At 34.8% G+C, this 20,000-nt stretch overlaps 1 protein-coding gene across 1 annotated transcript in view; it reads right to left on the bottom strand.

Moving 5' to 3' along the window:
• Positions 1-20,000, bottom strand: part of LOC144978064 (uncharacterized) — a 245,246-nt gene that overhangs the window by 155,587 nt on the left and 69,659 nt on the right. The window contains exons 2-3 of the mRNA XM_078923579.1: positions 8,647-9,172; positions 7,430-7,526 (exon numbers count right to left, since the gene is read on the bottom strand). Of these exons, the coding sequence (XP_078779705.1) occupies positions 7,430-7,526; positions 8,647-8,887 (338 nt within the window). The 5' untranslated portion in view covers positions 8,888-9,172. The remainder of the gene's footprint in view (positions 1-7,429; positions 7,527-8,646; positions 9,173-20,000) is intronic.

The raw sequence follows: 20,000 nt of genomic DNA, 5'->3' as shown, positions 1-20,000 counted from the left end.
GGATGAATTGGTGGGTTGATATTGACTCTTTGAGATTCATGGGTTCATGGCAAAGAGCAAAGTTTTATATCTGTTTGTATTCTTGGTAATAAATGTGTGGTTAACGCAGCCAAGTAATCGACAACAGAGCTTATTTACTTGTGTAATGAGACATGGCGTTATAATAGATTACATAAGACATTTGGATTTTATCACTGGAAATTAAGTTGAAATGATTTATGCGGAATATGAGTCAATCGTTGTTTTGTTTAGTTTTGTTTTGAAACGCGTTTCGTCGTGATTTTTAAAAGGAGACATATTCTCATAATAACGGAATAACGGACTTTTGGTTTAAAGTCGGAGAACAAATAAAATGACGGAGTATTAATTATTATGAAAGACTGATGTCTTGTAATGGGAGTTAAAATGATATTACGGAAGAATAACAAAATATTGAAAATGCATTATCATGTCAAGTGAGCTGATAATATTTGTGACACAAGTGGTTAACTTGTTAAGAATCAGCGAATTATAAGTAACCCATATGGTAAAATGCTGTATATGCATAGTGGGTAAATAAGCGCAGTGATGTAAGACGCGGTAATTAAAGTGCACACGATTTAAATTACGAGACGCAGGAATGAGGCGTTCGGGAATATTTTATTTTGCGTTTGATTAAAGCGCATGGTTGAACATTATGAAATGATGCAGAAGGCGGAGAATTTTTATAAATACGATGCGCGTGGTTAAAGCGCACACATTTATCAATGCTATATTAAGAGGCGCGAGATAACGTCGCAATGAGTTATATGAATATTTTTATAAGCCGAGGGCAAAGGCGCGAAACATTGAATTTTTATTGACCAGAGTGTATATCGTTTCTGTGAATATTTTGATTATCATATTTTTCTCCTATAGATTTGCTGTTGTAATTGTAATCAATATTTACTGCGTGGTTTGAATTTAACATTTATATCATAAAATTTGTAACTGAGTTGAAGAAGAAGTTATGTTCAATTGTCAAATCTTAAGTGTGTAATCATTCAACAATAAATTGAAATGGTAGGAAGTGCTACGATAACACCAATAATAATGATAAAATAAACAAAATCATATTTCATTAAATTAGGGATTTTCTAAGGGGAATAATTCGAGTTAATCAAAGGCAGAAGTAGTGTTTGCACTAAAACATGATACAGTCATCACGAAAGAGGACACTTGCAACCATCAGTCATAACGGGAACGCTGATGACAACGACAGAGGCAACTCAAACACAGCCACAACAGAGGTCGGGAAATGTCCTAATCCCTTTGGTCTATCCACGAATACATTAAAATGGAGTAACAATCTCGACAAAGCCATTGATACGTCTAGAATCAACACAATCTACAGACTACAAACTACACAGCAACCTCAATTACATCGTACCTTTCAACTTATACAAACTTGACAGAATTCATAAAATAATATCTGTATCAACACAGATTTCTTCCATGAACCTTTTTATATTTACATTCTTTATTGAACAATTGGATTACTTGTATATACTTCTACAACAACAAAACCCAACGATGTACGTCGCCAATAATTACATAAACGTTCAAGATACGATTGTTTTTACAAAATGATGTTCGATTGTGAACAATACTACTTCCTTCATATTCAGTGGTGAGCATATTCAAATTTAAACTTATGTCAATATACATGTGTGCAGCACCCATATCTACAACTTATAAACATTGAATATTATAATAACGCCTGTCTTAGTATCATTGTAAAAGATAAAGGCTATATATGTATATAAGACAATGCAGGAAAAAGTATCGCAAAACGCCACATGAGCGATTTCCTTGGATTCATTATCGTATGATATTCAACAACCTGCGTACAAAAAAACAAAAAAAAAAACGAAAATATTGTTGACCTTATTCGACCCCACTACATACACTACTAGACTACGTTATTATTACATCCTCTACCTGGTGTGTGGACTCACGTCACCCACCGGTACTCTACAGATTACATCATCTACCTGGTGTGTACTCACATGCCACCTCATCAAAACTCGATCAACAAACACAGACAATTACAACACACGACCTCTGTCGACTACTACACACGAACTCTTTGTCAACACATGGCTGAGTTCAAAACTTTCTTTTGACTTGCTGGATAAGTCAAACTTCTCGCACACAGTTAATCTTGAATTTTTACAATTTCATCTACAATGAGACTCAACGTATACACAAGACAACCACAAATATCTACGAGGAGAATCGACCCAGATGCCAGAGATGAATGGATTACAGCGACGTCACAAGACCAAGAAACAACCCAACAGGTTAAGCATACGTTTGCTACCTGTAGAGTCTTTTTTCGTCCCAAATTCAAAAGACTCGAACAAATACAACACACTAATTGTAAAAGTTGGTCACTTTAGTAACAGCCCACAATCACATACTGTGTTAGATTTTACTTATTTAGTTATTTACACTGTACTAAATATGAATAAGTCGGACAGACTAATGACTGATTATTTACAAACACTAAATATGTGATGTGAACAAGCCGGACAGACTATTGTTTGATTATTTATTCAACGCTAAATATTTGAATGTGAAGAGTGAAGACATTATTGTGATAATTCTAAGACATTTACAGAGGAAAAAGTTTTTAATTAATTAACAATAAATAAAGTGAATTTATGACACTTGGGCTATGCAGTGACCACAACACACATAACAATGCAACACGTAGACTTGATGCAAACACCTCAACTCTTATAGTTGATATATTTTTTCATTACATGACAACTCATTCTAAATGGAAACAATGACTAATTAACAATTACTGACCATTTTACAAGATGACCATTCTCGAAACGAACGGATTACTAAGAAATGTGACCTCTGATGGATGACCACAAAGAACAATTTGATTTCAATGTAGTTGTAAACTACACCGTCGTGACTTAAAAAGCTTAAAAACTGAAACATCAACAATGAACAATGAATGATAATAACTTCAACTTGAATTTTAAAAGGATGATACTGTTATTATTATGATTTATTTTTAAATATTTTTTTATTACTAATTGAAATATAATTCTTCGTATTTGAATCTAGATGTCTATGAAATATTATTTGTACCACATATTATAAGTTGGAATTAATGTAATAATGTTGTTTCAATGGAATCATACAATATAAGGGAATATACAAGGTATTGGTTTTGAGATGACAGTAAATGAGTAGACATACATGGAAGCTGAGATTATCACCCATGTCGTATAGAGTTGAATTTGAGATTGAATAAGATAACGTGAGTATATCACAAATGGAAATTGAACCATCCTTTTTCACGCAATAATATGTATGTGTGATGGGATATGACGAGAATTAAACACTTTTATTGCTATGAAGATGGAATTTAAGGTGAAAAGATACTTTTTCTTTGAATTTTTAAATAAATGATATCTTACTGTCGATGTTGTAATACTTTAAAAAAGTTTAATCGATAAATATAAATGTTTTAATCAATTTTGGTGTTGGTAAATCTAAATTTTAATCTCTTTTTGATAGATTTGATGTTGTAATTTGAAAGAAAAAAGAATCTATAATCGATATATATCTATTTAGATGTTGTAATCAAATTTGATGTTTGTGAATTTAATACTTTAAAACCTATAATCGATATATATCTATCTAGATGTTGTAATCAAAATTGATGTTTGTGAATTTAATACTTTAAAACCTATAATCGATATATATGAATGTTGTAATCAACTTTGGTGTTTTTGAATTTAAAGTTTAAAGTTGTTAAATGTTTAACTGGTATAAGTATTTGTCATTTTAAAAAATATAGACTATTTCTTACATTTGTTTATTGCATTTTAGTTCGACATTAGATATATATTTAATCTCTTACTGTTATTTTTTTAATTGAAATTGTTTTAAGTCAATTTAAATTCTAAGAAAGGGGCGTATGTAAGAGAGTAAGCCTATGCAAAAGGTTATCTAAGAAATTTGGTGCAAAACTGTCAATTATATATATCAGCAAATGGGTTTAGTGAGTACATAGTGCAGGCATATCAGTTAAGCTTGGTCAGTGCATGACACGTGTGGGCAGTTTTATGTCCAAGCTATTTGAGACGCATGACACGTGTGCGCAGTTTTATGTCCAGGTTACTTGAGACCGTTTGTGTCAAAGTTACTAGACAGGTTATCATGTTGAGTACTATTTAATCAATCATTCTTAAATTGGTTTAGGGGTGTTGAAACAGGTGAAAGGGGCATTTATCAAAATAATGTTATATCATAAAAGGCGGGGTTTAACATCAATATGTAGGAATTGACGTTTCAGGTTTGATTATGATTTGGTCTTACTCTTAGGGGTTGGATTATAGACTGACAGGGAACTGTCAAAACTGCAAGGGGGCGTGGAAACAATGGAACTGTGGGTAAAATTTTGATAGGGATAAAAGAGGATGTTTCAAGGAAAACGGGATTATTATTCTCATTCTACCTTTTGATTCTGCATTCAACTTGACCATGAGCTGCACACTTTAAACCTTTTGTGCTCACCATCATTTATTTGCTTTTTCGGACTTAGAAATATTTCACGTATATTGAAAATGGTTACTTAGGCAAAATTGACTTTACATGGGGACTGATTTTACGGATTTGGAATTTATGAAACTGATTGAATTATGACCATGCTATTTGATTTGGATTTGGAATTTATCATGATTTGGATTTTGAATTTATCACAAACAAATAAAACTGTAAGAAATGAAACTTGGAATCTGGACTTTTATTTGAATGTCTTGATGTTGTGCATTCAATTATCATCACCGGACCCTGAACTCTTTCGTTATTATTAACATCTACAACACGACGCAAAGGATAATACTACCATCTATGAAAAACACCACTATGCGATCATAAGCCATTACATATGTGTGCAACTACGCCACATTATGCATCTTATTTGGTGCCGTGACCTCTGATGGATGACCACAAAGAACAATTTGATATCAATGTAGTTGTAAACTACACCTTGATGACTTAAAAAGCTTAAAAAATTGAAACATCAACAATGAACAATGAATGATAATAACTTTACCTTGAATTTTAAAATGATGATAATGCTATTATTATGATTTATTTTTAAATATTTTTTATTACTAATTGAAATGTAATCCTTCGTATATGGATCTAGATGTCTATTATACATTATTTGTACCACATATTATAAGTAGGAATTAATGTAATAATGTTGTTTAAATGGAATCATACAATATAAGGGAATATACAAGGTACTGGTTTTGATATGTCAGGAAATGAGTAGACATACATGGAAGCTGAGATTATCACCCATGTCGTATAGAGTTGAATTTGAGATTGAATAATTCAACGTGAGTATATCACAAATGGAAACTGAACCATCCTTTTTCACGCAATAATATGTATGTGTGATGGGATATGACGAGAATTAAACACTTTTATTGCTATGAAGATGGAATTTAAGGTGAAAAGATACTTTTTCTTTGAATTTTTAAATAAATGATATCTTACTGTCGATGTTGTAATACTTTAAAAAAGTTTAATCGATAAATATAAATGTTTTAATCAATTTTGGTGTTGGTAAATCTAAATTTTAATCTCTTTTTGATAGATTTGATGTTGTAATCAAATTTGATGTTTGTGAATTTAATACTTTAAAACCTATAATCGATATATATCTATCTAGATGTTGTAATCAAAATTGATGTTTGTGAATTTAATACTTTAAAACCTATAATCGATATATATGAATGTTGTAATCAACTTTGGTGTTTTTGAATTTAAAGTTTAAAGTTGTTAAATGTTTAACTGGTATAAGTATTTGTCATTTTAAAAAATATAGACTATTTCTTACATTTGTTTATTGCATTTTAGTTCGACATTAGATATATATTTAATCTCTTACTGTTATTTTTTTAATTGAAATTGTTTTAAGTCAATTTAAATTCTAAGAAAGGGGCGTATGTAAGAGAGTAAGCCTATGCAAAAGGTTATCTAAGAAATTTGGTGCAAAACTGTCAATTATATATATCAGCAAATGGGTTTAGTGAGTACATAGTGCAGGCATATCAGTTAAGCTTGGTCAGTGCATGACACGTGTGGGCAGTTTTATGTCCAAGCTATTTGAGACGCATGACACGTGTGCGCAGTTTTATGTCCAGGTTACTTGAGACCGTTTTGTGTCCAAGTTAATGGATAGGTTATCATGTTGAGTACTATTTAATCAATCATTCTTAAATTGGTTTAGGGATAGGTTATCGTGTTGAAACATGTGAAACGGGCATTTATCAAAATAATGTTATATCATAAAAGGCGGGGTTTAACATCAATATGTAGGAATTGACGTTTCAGGTTTGATTATGATTTGGTCTTACTCTTAGGGGTTGGATTATAGACTGACAGGGAACTGTCAATAACTGCAAGGGGGCGTGGAAACAATGGAACTGTGGGTAAAATTTTGATAGGGATAAAAGAGGATGTTTCGAGGAAAACATGATTATCATTCTACCTTTTGATTCTGATTCTACTTGACCATGAGCTGCACACTTTAAACCTTTTGTGCTCACCATCATTTATTTGCTTTTACGGACTTAGAAATATTCCACGTATATTGAAAATGGTTACTTAGGCAAACTGACTTTACATGTGGACTGATTTTACGGATTTGGAATTTATGAAACTGATTGAATTATGACAATGCTATTTGATTTGGATTTGGAATTTATCATGATTTGGATTTTGAATTTATCACAAACAAATAAACTGTAAGAAATGAAACTTGGAATCTGGACTTTTATTTGGATGTTTTGGTGTTGTGCATTCAATTATCATCACCGGCCCTTGAACTCTTTCGTCATTATTAACATCTACAACACAACGCAAAGGATAATACTACCATCTATGAAAAACACCACTATGCGATCATAAGCCATTACATATGTGTGCAATTACCCCACATTACTACTACTACTACTACTACTACTACTACTACTACTACTACTACTACTGCTACTACTACTACTACTGCTACTACTACTACTGCTACTACTACTGCTGCTACTACTACTACTGCTACTACTACTACTGCTACTACTACTACTACTACTACTACTACTCCACTACTACTATTACTACTACTACTACTACTACTACTACTACTACTACTACTACTACTAATACTACTACTACTACTTCTGTCATTACATGGGAATCGGCAATGTACAGTACTTCTTCTCTCTGCTGCATTCATCCCAATAAAGTCAACACATACTTAACTATTCTCAATAAACAGTTCCCTTGTGTTAAGGGAGGGCGGGGGGGGGGGGGGGGGGGGGGGGGGGGGGGGCGGTTCCCACGAATACACGATCATAACAAATCCACTCACCGACAACACAGGTTGAAGGATGCTGAGTCCTCCACGAGTAACTCCAATGCGGGGAGATTTCCACTCTGTGCTGACCAAAGGTATCGCCTCTCTGTGTCTGTAAAAATGTGAATGTGTATTAGTTTTGTTTTAATTTGTCTTAACTCTCTCCTTCCCAGACATTTTTAGAATTTCCCCCCGAAATTTCACTCCCACCCAACACAAAAATAAACTTTTCTTACTCAAACAAATAAGTAACAAGTAAGCTCTACAGCACAGTTTTTAGTATCTACAGCTGTAATCAAAGCATTTCTTTAAATGTTGTGATGTACAAGAGAAATCAGAATGAGAAAATTGTCTGTTGCATCATAACGAATGTGACGATTTTCCTATGGTTGGTAAGGAGAGGGTTAAGGGTTTTACGGAGGGTGCAACACATTTAGGTTATAGGAAGATGATGAGGGGAATGTTCTAAATCTAAAGGAAAAGTTAGACAAAGGGGGACTGGTTCAAATAGAGAACAGAAGATTCTACGTGCCATCGATCAATCTACCTATACTATTTTGACATGACCTTAAAGTCCCACCCAGACAGGTATAAAGGATCCCACGATGAAGGTTTCTTTTTCTTTTGTTTTTAAGGGTTTTACGGCGTTTGCAACGCATTTAGGTTATATCAGCGCCAGTAAAAAGGAAGAAAAGTGGATAGTAAAAACATTGTTGATGTACAATTAAAAGGACTTGAGGAAAAAGTAAGACATAGGGGAAATGGTTCAAATAGGAAACAAATGTAGATTCCAAGAGCACACTATCATTGTACTTAGTTTGAGATCACCTAAAAGTCTCATCCAGACACAAGCACAGACCCTACTAAGAGGAATACACTCAAATGTTTACAAAATATATGTTAAAAATAAAAAAAATAACAGTACATAACAGAGAGATGATTTACAAGGAAAACAATATCATCTCCCAAAACTATAACTATACATTCGACTGTTTCCCTCCTAGCTAGGGTATTCGGCCAGGGCCTGGACACAACCAGGTAATCTCATTCCATGACAAAGACCGAAAGCAATTGGAAAACAGGTATAGGGGTATAGAAGACACAGTAAGTACCTCCCTGCCCACTATGTTTTTTTAAAGCTCAAATTAAAAGCTCAAACGTCAAGAGATTAACTGCCACTCGGTCAGTGGCAACTTTTTAAATAACTGCCAATCATGAAACTTTCTTCTTACCTGTTAGAGGTACGTCACCAAATATACTCCTGGCAGCCTTTTCCGCTTCCGAGTTGTCATGGCGGCTGCGTTGTCGTTTTTCATGGAGGTTGTGTCGGTGGTGGTCACTGTGGTGAGGGTCATGGTTACAGCTCCGCTTATCCGACGTGGAATTGGCTTCCTTCCGGTTATCCCGTGTTCCCTTCCGACCGGAGCTGTTGAACGACGACCGGAAACCGAATGACGATGACGATCTGCTCATGTTGTTAAATAAATTCGATTATCTCCCTTGATTTACTGAGACGGTGACACAAAAACAGATATATTGTTTATCACAAGATGGTCAACAAACGGCTTTTTTGGGTGCATGGTGAAAGATCTCAAATTCCCTTTTCCGTCAAGATAATCTCCCTTGACTTATTGAAACTGTGACATGCATATAGATTTATTTATCCCAAGATGTTCAACAATCGTCTGTATTGGGTGCATGATTAAAGATCTCAAATTTATTTTTTGTCACGATTATCACACTTGGCTTATTGAGACTCTGAATATATATATATATATATATATATATATATATATATATATATATATATATATATATATATATATATATATATAAAAGACGACTATTGAACATAACATTGTTCAATAGTCGTCTTTTTGCTAAAGTTATAGTAATATTTTGTTCCCCCTTTCTTAAAATGGCCACGCTCTTACATGTACGATATATTATTTCTGTATAAAACAGCGTTTTATCGAAAAATGAATATTCGTTGCCCATCTTTTATTCTATATTTATGATATACAGTAGGCCAGACGGCAACACAACCAGTTCTTTTTTTGTTTGTTTGCTAGGCAAATGTTGGTGAGCAATGTTGATAATATCAACACGAAAAACCAGGCTCTACTCCATGACGAAATGAATGACACAACTTTTGTAATCGTCCGAACACAAATTATGACAAGACTCTTTGATCTAAAGAGGTAGACCAGATTAAGTGATCAGATGAAGACCCTGAACTGTGGAAGAAATTCACACAAGCGATTAGAGAAGCAAGCAGGAGAGGTGTTTTCCCGACCGGATAATTAGGAAGCAAAAGGTCTTAAATTAGTCCGTAGGTGCCGTGCCAGTTTTCCCGTCTTTTATCCAGGCAGATAGAGACCCAAACAGACTGTGAAGTGACACTCAGATTCTATTGTTGTCTCAATGGTACAAAAGAAACAGAGAGAGAGAGAGAGAGAGAGAGAGAGAGAGAGAGAGAGAGAGAGAGAGAGAGAGAGAGAGAGAGAGAGAGAGAGAGAGAGAGAGAGAGAGAGAGACCAACTCCACTGCCAGTGATCCTGAATTATGAACTCATGGGAATAAAGAGATTCACCATCGAGATAGATACTCAGAAAGACTCGGGATAAAATAAACCAGAGCCCCAAATGGAAGGAATGGGATGGAAAGTTTTACTATACTAAGCCGTTGTCAAAGGAAAGAAAAAGCAACGTATCTGTACTTTTGATGAAACTGAGAAACAAGAAAAATGCTTCATCACTTGTAATATTGGATAATGGTTTATATCGTGGACAAACACAATTATTTCTACTACTGCCAATTTGCCACCTTGTATTTCAGACATGGTTGAAGAGAAAAAGTAATTAAAAACAAAAACAAAAAAAAAAAAAAAAACCAAAAAAAAAATATACCCTTGAAATAGTCGTCCTGGTTTCGACTAAACATACTGCTCCCATGTAATGATAAAGCATTCTAAAAATACATTTTAGCGGTGCAATTTTTATTTCATAGATAAATTAAAGATAATCCCTCGCTACTGAAAAATATCTGAAACTTAAATCTCAGATTGCCTATGGTTTCCTGCCACGTATATATATATATATATATATATATATATATATATATATATATACATATATATATATACATATATATATATATATATATATATATACATATATATATATATATATATATATATATATATATATATATATATATATATATATATATATATATATATACTTGCTTATCTTTCACATGTTATTATGTTCTTTCCATTTCTTTTGCGTTAATTCTTTTTAAAACTATTTCAATGTGCAACGTCATTCAACTTTCCCTCGTGGTCACAAATCCATCATTATTAGGAATTCTTCAGATTTACACAGGTCCAGAAATCACAACAGATATCCACACAATACACACATTCAATGAATTACTATAGAACACTCCCATACGATTGGCTTACTTTCACTCACCAACACTCTTGTGCACTAAAAAATCATATTTTAAAGATTATTTTGGCCAAAAAAAAACAACAAACAAGCCCTCTAAGACTGATATTTTGACGTCATTTTTAAAAGTTTGGTTCAGCGTCTAGTGAGTTGTCGTTATTAGAGCTCAAGGAAACAAGTGATCGCATTCGTTAAACTATTGAATACAACTCACGATTTGCTTTCTTTTGTGGCCAAAGACTTGTCTTTTGACGTCATTTTTTGGTCAGTGGCAGTGTGTCCTTCGTAAAGTTATAGCCTGACACTGACCAAAAAAATGACGTCAAAATGCTAGTCTTTTGCCACAAAAGAAAACAAATCGTGAGTTGTATTCAACAGTTCAACCAATGAAATAACTTGTTTCCTTGAGCTCTACTCAGAACTCACTCGGCGGTGCAAAAACCAAATAATGACGTCAAAATGCCAGTCCTTTTGGGTTTCAGTGTCAGGCTATAGATAGCTCAAAGTTGACGTCACGCATGTCTTTGTTATTGTTTTTTGCCATCCGCGTTTATGAGTACGTCTCACTAATCAGTAATACCCAGACTATAAACGTTCTTGGTTACACACAGTTTTGTGTGTTGGTCCGTTATACTTCCGGATGGCAATGTTATGAGCTTCTTAGCCAAGCGCATACTGTCTATAGATAATATGCGCTTGGCCAAGGAGTTCACAACATTACCATCCGGAAGTATAACGGACCAACACACAAAACTGTGCGTATCCATGAACGTTTATAGTTGGGTTAATACAGTTTAGTGAGCATTACTCATAAACGCGGATGGCAAAAAACAATAACAAAGACCTGAGTGACGTCATCTTCGAACTATCTATAGCATAACGATGGCTACGGTGCCAGGCTGTAAGTTTACGATGGCTAAGGTCAAGCACACTTGGAGTCCAAGTTTTGTGGGTCACAGTTGGAGTCCAAGTTTGGTGGGTCACAGTTGGAGTCCAAGTTTTGTGGGTCACAGCTGGACACAAGTTTCGTGGTCAACGAGGAGAAAAATGCGTTTTGTCAGCACAGGAGAAAACAAATGTCCAGGAATTCCTCCGACGCCAGCCAAATTTGACGTGTCCCGTATGGTGTCCTAGTGGTCCCCAGTCACGTGACGAATGGCAACGGTCCGTGGTGGCAGAAAACGGATCAATTTCCGGGTAGAATTGGGACCAGGGTGAGACTTGGGACCGCTGTAAGGAGGGAGGTCCACTTACATCTAGTCTGGAGTGGAATAGAAAAGAGGTGGAAATTCACTGTGATTGATTACGCCCGAGTTACGCTACATTAATGTGTTGTAATATATGTGTATATATATATATAAATTATTAAAATTGCTTTATATAGCGCAATATACACTAAATGTGCTCAAAGCGCTTTACAAGGGGTCACTGGTCAACAGCAACATTTAACATGTAGGACGAGACATGACGCCTGTTAGGCGATATTACAATTTTTCGGACAAAGACAACGCTGTTAACGGCCAGGTACTCATTTTACACCTGAGTACGGTGAGAGAATGTGAGTAAAGAGCCTTCTCCAAGTACTCAACTATGCGCCGAGTGCGAGGCTCGAACCCTGGACCTTCCGATCCGAAAGCGAGTGTCATACCACAAGACCACATAGCCGCATATATATATATATATATATATATATATATATATATATATATATATATATATATATATATATATAATATGACCCTTCGCCTTAAAACGGTATTAAGTCGGGATGGTTAAGATGTTGAAAATTGAATTTATAGCCAGAAATATCGGAAGTATGTTGAGTTTGTATGTTTTATTGAGGAGAATGACAACAATATCATGGGATGTTAATGCCAACAATTTATATTTTTGACCAGTTTAACATTTAATTCGGCTTTTAAGCATCTGGTTGGTTCCGACATAATACCGTTTTGAGACAATGGGTCATATATATATATATATATATATATAATATATATATATATATATATATATATAATATATATATATATATATATACACATATATATCGATAGGTTTCTGGTTCGATTCTCGCTCTGGGGGTCGCAAAGTTTAGTCCAACGGGAAAAAAAAGCTTCTTTTGTGCGGCTATGTAGTCTAGACACTCGCTATCGGATCGGAAGAACCTGGGTTCGAGCCTCGCTCGGGGCATGGTTGAGTCCTTGGAAAAGGCTCTTTACTCGCATGCTCTCACCATACTCAGGTGTGAAATGAGTACCTGGCCGTTAACACCGTTGTCTCGATCCGAAAAAAAAAATGGTTATATCGCCTAACACGCGCCATATCCAGTCTAACGTGGTAAGTGTTGCTGTTGGCCTGGGACCCTTTGTAAAGCGCTTTGGGCACGTTTAGTGGATTTTTGCGTTATATAAAAGAGCTCAATTTTTATTCAAATTCTTTCACCGCACTCAGATGTAAAATAAGTACCACTTCGATACCAACGTTGTCTCCATGGAAAATAAAATGTAATCGCGTTTTGTTTCGTCCTATACCTCCTACATATTAAGTGTTGCTGCTGGCTTGTAAAACACTTTGAGCACATATAGAGTATATTACGTTATAGAAAAAACTTATGTTTGTTTGTTTGATTGTTTGTTTTTAATAATATCCTTTCATTATTTTGGTTTAATTTTGAATTCAATTTTTTTAAAAACCTGGTACTTTAGCACGTCCGAAAAAAGGGAACCGTTTTTGTATCATGATCAAATCGATAAGGGAGATAAATTTGAAATCGATTTTTAAAAACAAAACTGATATCGATACTTGATATTCTTTTCTTTCCGCAGACAAACTCAACCACTGTATTTTGAAAATGAATGAAGTTCTGAATACTCGATGCTTTATCATGTCCGAAAAAGTGGACCGTTTTTGTATCATTTCAAATCGATAAGGGAGATAATTTTGAATTCGATTTTTAAAAAAAACCGATATCGATACTTGATATTCTTTTCTTTCGGCTGACAAACTCAACCACTGTATTTTGATAATGAATGGAGTACTGAATACTCGATACTTTATCATGTCCGAAAAAGTGGACCGTTTTTGTATCATGATCAAATCGATAAGGGAGATAATTCGTGTTTTATCCAATCACGCCGTGTTTGCCATCAATCATCATCGGAGATTCTCGGCCCTGATTGTTATTCATTGGGCTGGATTGGGTTATCTGCCCATTTTGTGTGGCTATCTTGGGGGGTAGGAATCAATTGAAAAAATAGTTCTATTTCTACCCCAACCCTCCCCCCCCCCCTCAATTTCGCGCTATCTATTATCAAATCTCTATCTTTCTTTCTATCTATCTATCTATCTATCTATCAAATCTATCTATCTATCTATCTATCTATCTATCTATCTATCTATCTATCTATCTATCTATCTATCTATCAAATCTATCTATCAAATCTACCAATCAATCTATTAATCAAATCTCTCTATCTATCTCTTAATACGGTCTCGTTCCCCGATTCTCTCCCTCTCTCTCTCTCTCTCTCTCTCTCTCTCTCTCTCTCTTTCTCTCTTTCTCTCTCTCTGTCTTTCTCTTTCTCTCCTTCTTATTCTTTCTCCCAAGATCTAGTATCTAACACTTCCTCTATCCATCTTTCCATCTTTCTCCACCTCTTTCTTTCAAGCTCTCATCAATCTCTCTTACACACACACACACACACACACACACACACACACATTATCTCTCTCTCTCTCTCTCTCTCTCTCTCTCTGTTAGTGTGTGTATCACGCTCCTACTGCTTTTCTCCCCCCCCCCCCCATTACTCACGGTGACTGCTTGACCTCTTGCCGTCCACATTCCCTTGGATCCCCTAGTTTATTTTACTTCGTTCCAATCCCCCCCCCCCTCCCCGCCCCCAATCATTTTTACCATTTCCATCCCCTTCCCCCCCCCCCCCCCCTCCCCCCCCCCCATATTTTTAGCATTTCCATCCCCTCCCCTCCCCTTCCCTCTACCCCCACCCCCAACACCTCTTATTTCCTCACATTGTATCTCCCACATTGATTGAATCTAGAACAGTATAATATTTATTTAGGTCATATTACGGGACAAGATAGAAAAAAAGCTTTTCATTTTCTTTATCATTCACTACCCTTTATCATTCACTACCCTTTATCATTCACTACCCTTTATCATTCACGACCCTTTATCATTCACTACCCTTTATCATTCACTACCCTTTATCATTCACTACCCTTTATCATTCACTACCCTTTATCATTCACGACCCTTTATCATTCACGACCCTTTATCATTCACTACCCTTTATCATTCACTACCCTTTATCATTCACTACCCTTTATCATTCACTACCCTTTATCATTCACTATCACCCTTTATCATTCACTACCCTTTATCATTCACGACCCTTTATCATTCACGACCCTTTATCATTCACGACCCTTTATCATTCACGAGCCTTTATCATTCACGACCCTTTATCATTCACTACCCTTTATCATTCACTACCCTTTATCATTCACTACCCTTTATCATTCACTACCCTTTATCATTCACGACCCTTTATCATTCACTACCCTTTATCATTCACTACCCTTTATCATTCACTACCCTTTATCATTCACTACCCTTTATCATTCACTACCCTTTATCATTCACTACCCTTTATCATTCACTACCCTTTATCATTCACTACCCTTTATCATTCACTACCCTTTATCATTCACTACCCTTTATCATTCACTACCCTTTATCATTCACTACCCTTTATCATTCACTACCCTTTATCATTCACTACCCTTTATCATTCACTACCCTTTATCATTCACAACTAGGCCAACTTTGCCTTAACTCTCTCCTTCTAACCCTAGTCTTATTAGAGCCTTTTCTCCCTGACTTCTTGAGGTCACGGGTTCAACACACACAAACTTTTTATCAAAGGAAATATTTGACACAAAACTAAATGTACTTTAATGGTCCAAAATTCAAGAGGCTAAGTTACCCCTTAGCCCTCTCCATAGGAAAATCGTCACATTCGTTACGATGTAACCGACGATTTTCTCATTCTGATTTCTCTTGTACTTCACAAAATTTAGAATTTCACCCAAAACTTCACACCCATCCAACACAAAAATAGATTTCTCTTACTCACTAAAAAAAGAAGAAGGAACAAGTGCATTCTATACAGATTATTATTCAGCAAAGTGAGTTCTACAATACAGTGTTTAGTATTTATAGCTGTATTCAAAGCATTTCTACAAATTCACATTCTGAATTTCCAGCCTCATCATAATTCTCTCCAGCGCATTATGGAGACATCCACAATCTAAAATTGAAAAAAGGACAAATTCAAGAGGAAATGTGACCCATTGCATCTAACTGGTAATGTGTGAACAAGAGGTCTAAAAATGATTAGAAATGTAAAATAGGGAAGAAAAGTCGTGACGTCAAACCCTTTACTCTTTTGGTTCCTATATGTGACCATTCGCTTCAAAACGGTATTAAGTCGGGTTGGTTAAGATGTTGAAAATTGAATTTATAGCCGGAAATATCTTGTGTTGAGTTTGTATGTTTTATTGAGGAAAATGGATACCATATGTTAAGGTGCTGATGCCAAAAATGTATATTTTTGACCAGTTTCACATTATTTAATTCGGCTTTTAAGCATCTGGTTCGTTCCGACATAATACCGTTTTGAGACGATGGGTCACATATCCTTGGTAGTGTGTATGTAACCAGTCCTTCGTAGTAATGAATCATATGTTACATAGAGATGGCATAGCTATTTCATTAGCAGGATGTATAGGAGATTCTCAGGATTACGAGACGAAAAAGAGCGAGGATAGATGATCTAAAGACGGTCAGCATATATTTTTATATTTCTTTTCTTGTTTTTCGATGACTACTTATTTACTGGTGTGCATCTGTGTGAGTGTGTCTATGTCAATATTGTATTGTTATAAATGTGTAACCAAATGACAAACTGCCACTTTTTCGAGGACAAAAATAAAGATATATTATTATTATTATTATTATCATGATAATTATTATTATTATTATTATTATTATTATTATTATTATTATTATTATTATTATTATTATTATTATTATTATTATTATTATTATTATTATTATTATTATCATTATTATCATTATTATTATTATTATTATTATTATTATTATTATTATTATTATTATTATTATTATTATTATCATTATCATTATTATCATTATTATTATTATTATTATTATTATTATTATTATTATTATTATTATTATTATTATTATTTAGACTAGAAAATCACTCTGACACCAGATGATGAATTACACACGGTTTTAGGATTTATGCGCATTTGGCATCCATGCCAATAGATAGAACGAAGATGACGTCACTCTGATCTTTGTTATTGCTTTTTGCCATCCACGTTTATAAGTAATTCTCACTATACTGTATCAACCAGACTATAAACGTTCAAGGTTACACATAATAATTTTGTGTGTTGGTCCGTTATACTTCCGGATGGCAATGTTGTGAGCTTCTTAGCCAAGCGCAGGCTATCGATAGCTTGACAGGCATAACAACAAGAGATCACAGAGGAACCATCAATTATTATTGCAAACTCGATACCACTCCGTCTTACTACTTATAAAAAAAATTGAGCTTTATATAGCGCAATATCCACTAAATGTGCTCAAAGCACTTTACAAGGGGTCCTTGGTCAACAACAAAATTTAACATTTAGGACGGGACATGCCGCCTGTTAGGCGATATTACAATTTTTCGGACAAAGACAACGCTGTTAACGGCCAGGTACTCATTTTACACCTAAGTACGGTGAGAGAATGTGAGTAAAGAGCCTTTTCCAAGGACTCAACTATGCGCCGAGCTAGGCTCGAACCCAGGACCTTCCGATCCGAAAGCGAGTGTCATACCACTAGACCACATAGCCGCACAGAAGAATAACGTAGCGTCGAATTGATATTCAAAAAAACTCTCGACCCCACCGTGATCGATCCCTGTCCACCATTTGATTTCGTGGTGGATGCTCTATCACTGAACCATCTGGACCCACAGGCGCTGGGCAGTCGGATTTCAATTTGACCCCAATGTTTGGAGATTAATGCACGCTCTCGATGCAGGATTCATTTCCCTCTGGTGTGTTTACTTCCGTTTCTTGTGTGTTTGTCTTTGTCTTGATTTTGCCGGGTATTAATTATTCTCAATATATATATATATATATATATATATATATATATATATATATATATATATATATATATATATATATATAATATATGAGTGTTAGTGGGTACTAGTAGGTACGAGAGTGCTCGATACTTTAGGTTAGAGCATATAAAAATAAACAAATTCACTCACGTATTTTTAAGCCAAAACGAACGTTTCAATGTCTTTCATTTCCTCAGTTGACATTTGTCCGTAGAATGGTCTTTCATTCGGGAGTTTTGTGTTGTTTATTTATAGATATTATACGTTCGTTTTGGCTTAAAAATACGTGAGTGAATTTATACATATATATATATATATATAATATATATATATATATATATATATATATATATATATATATATATATATATATATATAATGTAAAAAAGCACCAACAACGAATTCATTTGAAAGAACGCTACGGACCTATTGTCGAGTTTAAATACATTTTATACATATTATGTTTTCTTGTCCAGCTTATTGGTAAACGACCTGCCAATATATGGCGGAATGATATTAATCCACCAGAGCTAGCAAATTAGTCCGGCCAAAAAATAAAATATACACAAAAATTTGCATCCAAAAATAGAGACATCTCCGTGTTCAGTGACTCAAAATACATACAAATGTAATAGCTAGTCGAATTGTAGTTACAGACGTTGATGTTATCATGTTTTATAAATTGCCCAAAACCCTTTATTCAACATCTGTCAATTAAACTGACTACAAGGTATCCAAAAACTGTCAAATCCTAGCCATCGTTAAGTTATAGCCTGACACTGAAACCCAAAAAGACTGGCATTTTGCCGTCATTATTTGGTTCTGGCACCGCCTAGTGAGTTGTCGTTGGGAGAGCTCATGGAAACAAGTTATTTCATTGGTTGAATACAACTCACGATTTGTTTTCTTTTGTGGCCAAAGACTGGCATTTTGACGTCATATTTTGATCAGTGCCAGGCTATAAGTTAACGATGGCTACGGTCAAATCCGACACTTCTTTAAATTCTCATGTTTGAGATTTGACAAGTAAAGGTTCATTTATCAATGACAAATTAATATTTGAGGTAAATTTTTTCTAGTCATTTCTTTGAAAACGCTTTAGTCAGAATATATGCAGATATTTGCAGGTCTGATAACTGAACGGCATTATGGATTTGATTTAACATAACTTGTGAAATGGACAATATTTTGATTTGCTTTGAGAGAATTTTCAAACACAACGAAGAGCCCATAAATATATAATTTGGATTAGCAAACCAGCAAACAAGAAGGCCATTCCCCAATGCAAGTGGATACCCACCCTCAGTTTGTGATGTAAATATCAGAAAAAATAGAGAATGCCCATTACCCCAATTTCCCCTGATCATTACGTCATCGGAGCAACTGTGCTTCTTGCTGTAAAACCCATGCCCCATGCGTCACGTACAACTGGTTCCAAACAAAAGGGCCATTATTATAATTGGGAAAGACTTTAAATGAATAATTAGATAAATATGCACGTTCATACAGCATGTCCAGGGTCTGCCGTCTTCCAGGCATTGCATAATGTTACATTGATTCCAGGGGATGGATGGCTATTCTATGGAACCGATTTTGATGAAATACATGCATCATCCGTTGCCATCGAAAAGATAGTGTGCGCTTGGCTGAGAAGCTCATAACATTGCAATCCGGAAGTATAAGGGACCAACACACAAAACTCTGTGTAACCATGAACTTTTGTAGTCTGGTGAATACAGTTAAATGAGAATTACTAATAAACATGGATGACAAAAAACAATAACAAAGACATGAGTGACGTCAACTTCATTCTATCTATATATCCTGACACTAAGACTTGCCTTTTGACGTAATTTATAGATAGTTCGAAGTTGACGTCACTCGGGTCTTTGTTATTGT

This window comes from Berghia stephanieae, chromosome 8, assembly GCF_034508935.2.
Source record: "Berghia stephanieae isolate SIO BIC M18660-M18661 chromosome 8, UCSD_Bste_1.3, whole genome shotgun sequence".
Lineage (NCBI taxonomy): Eukaryota > Metazoa > Mollusca > Gastropoda > Nudibranchia > Aeolidiidae > Berghia > Berghia stephanieae.
This window is presented reverse-complemented; position numbering and strand designations above follow the sequence as displayed.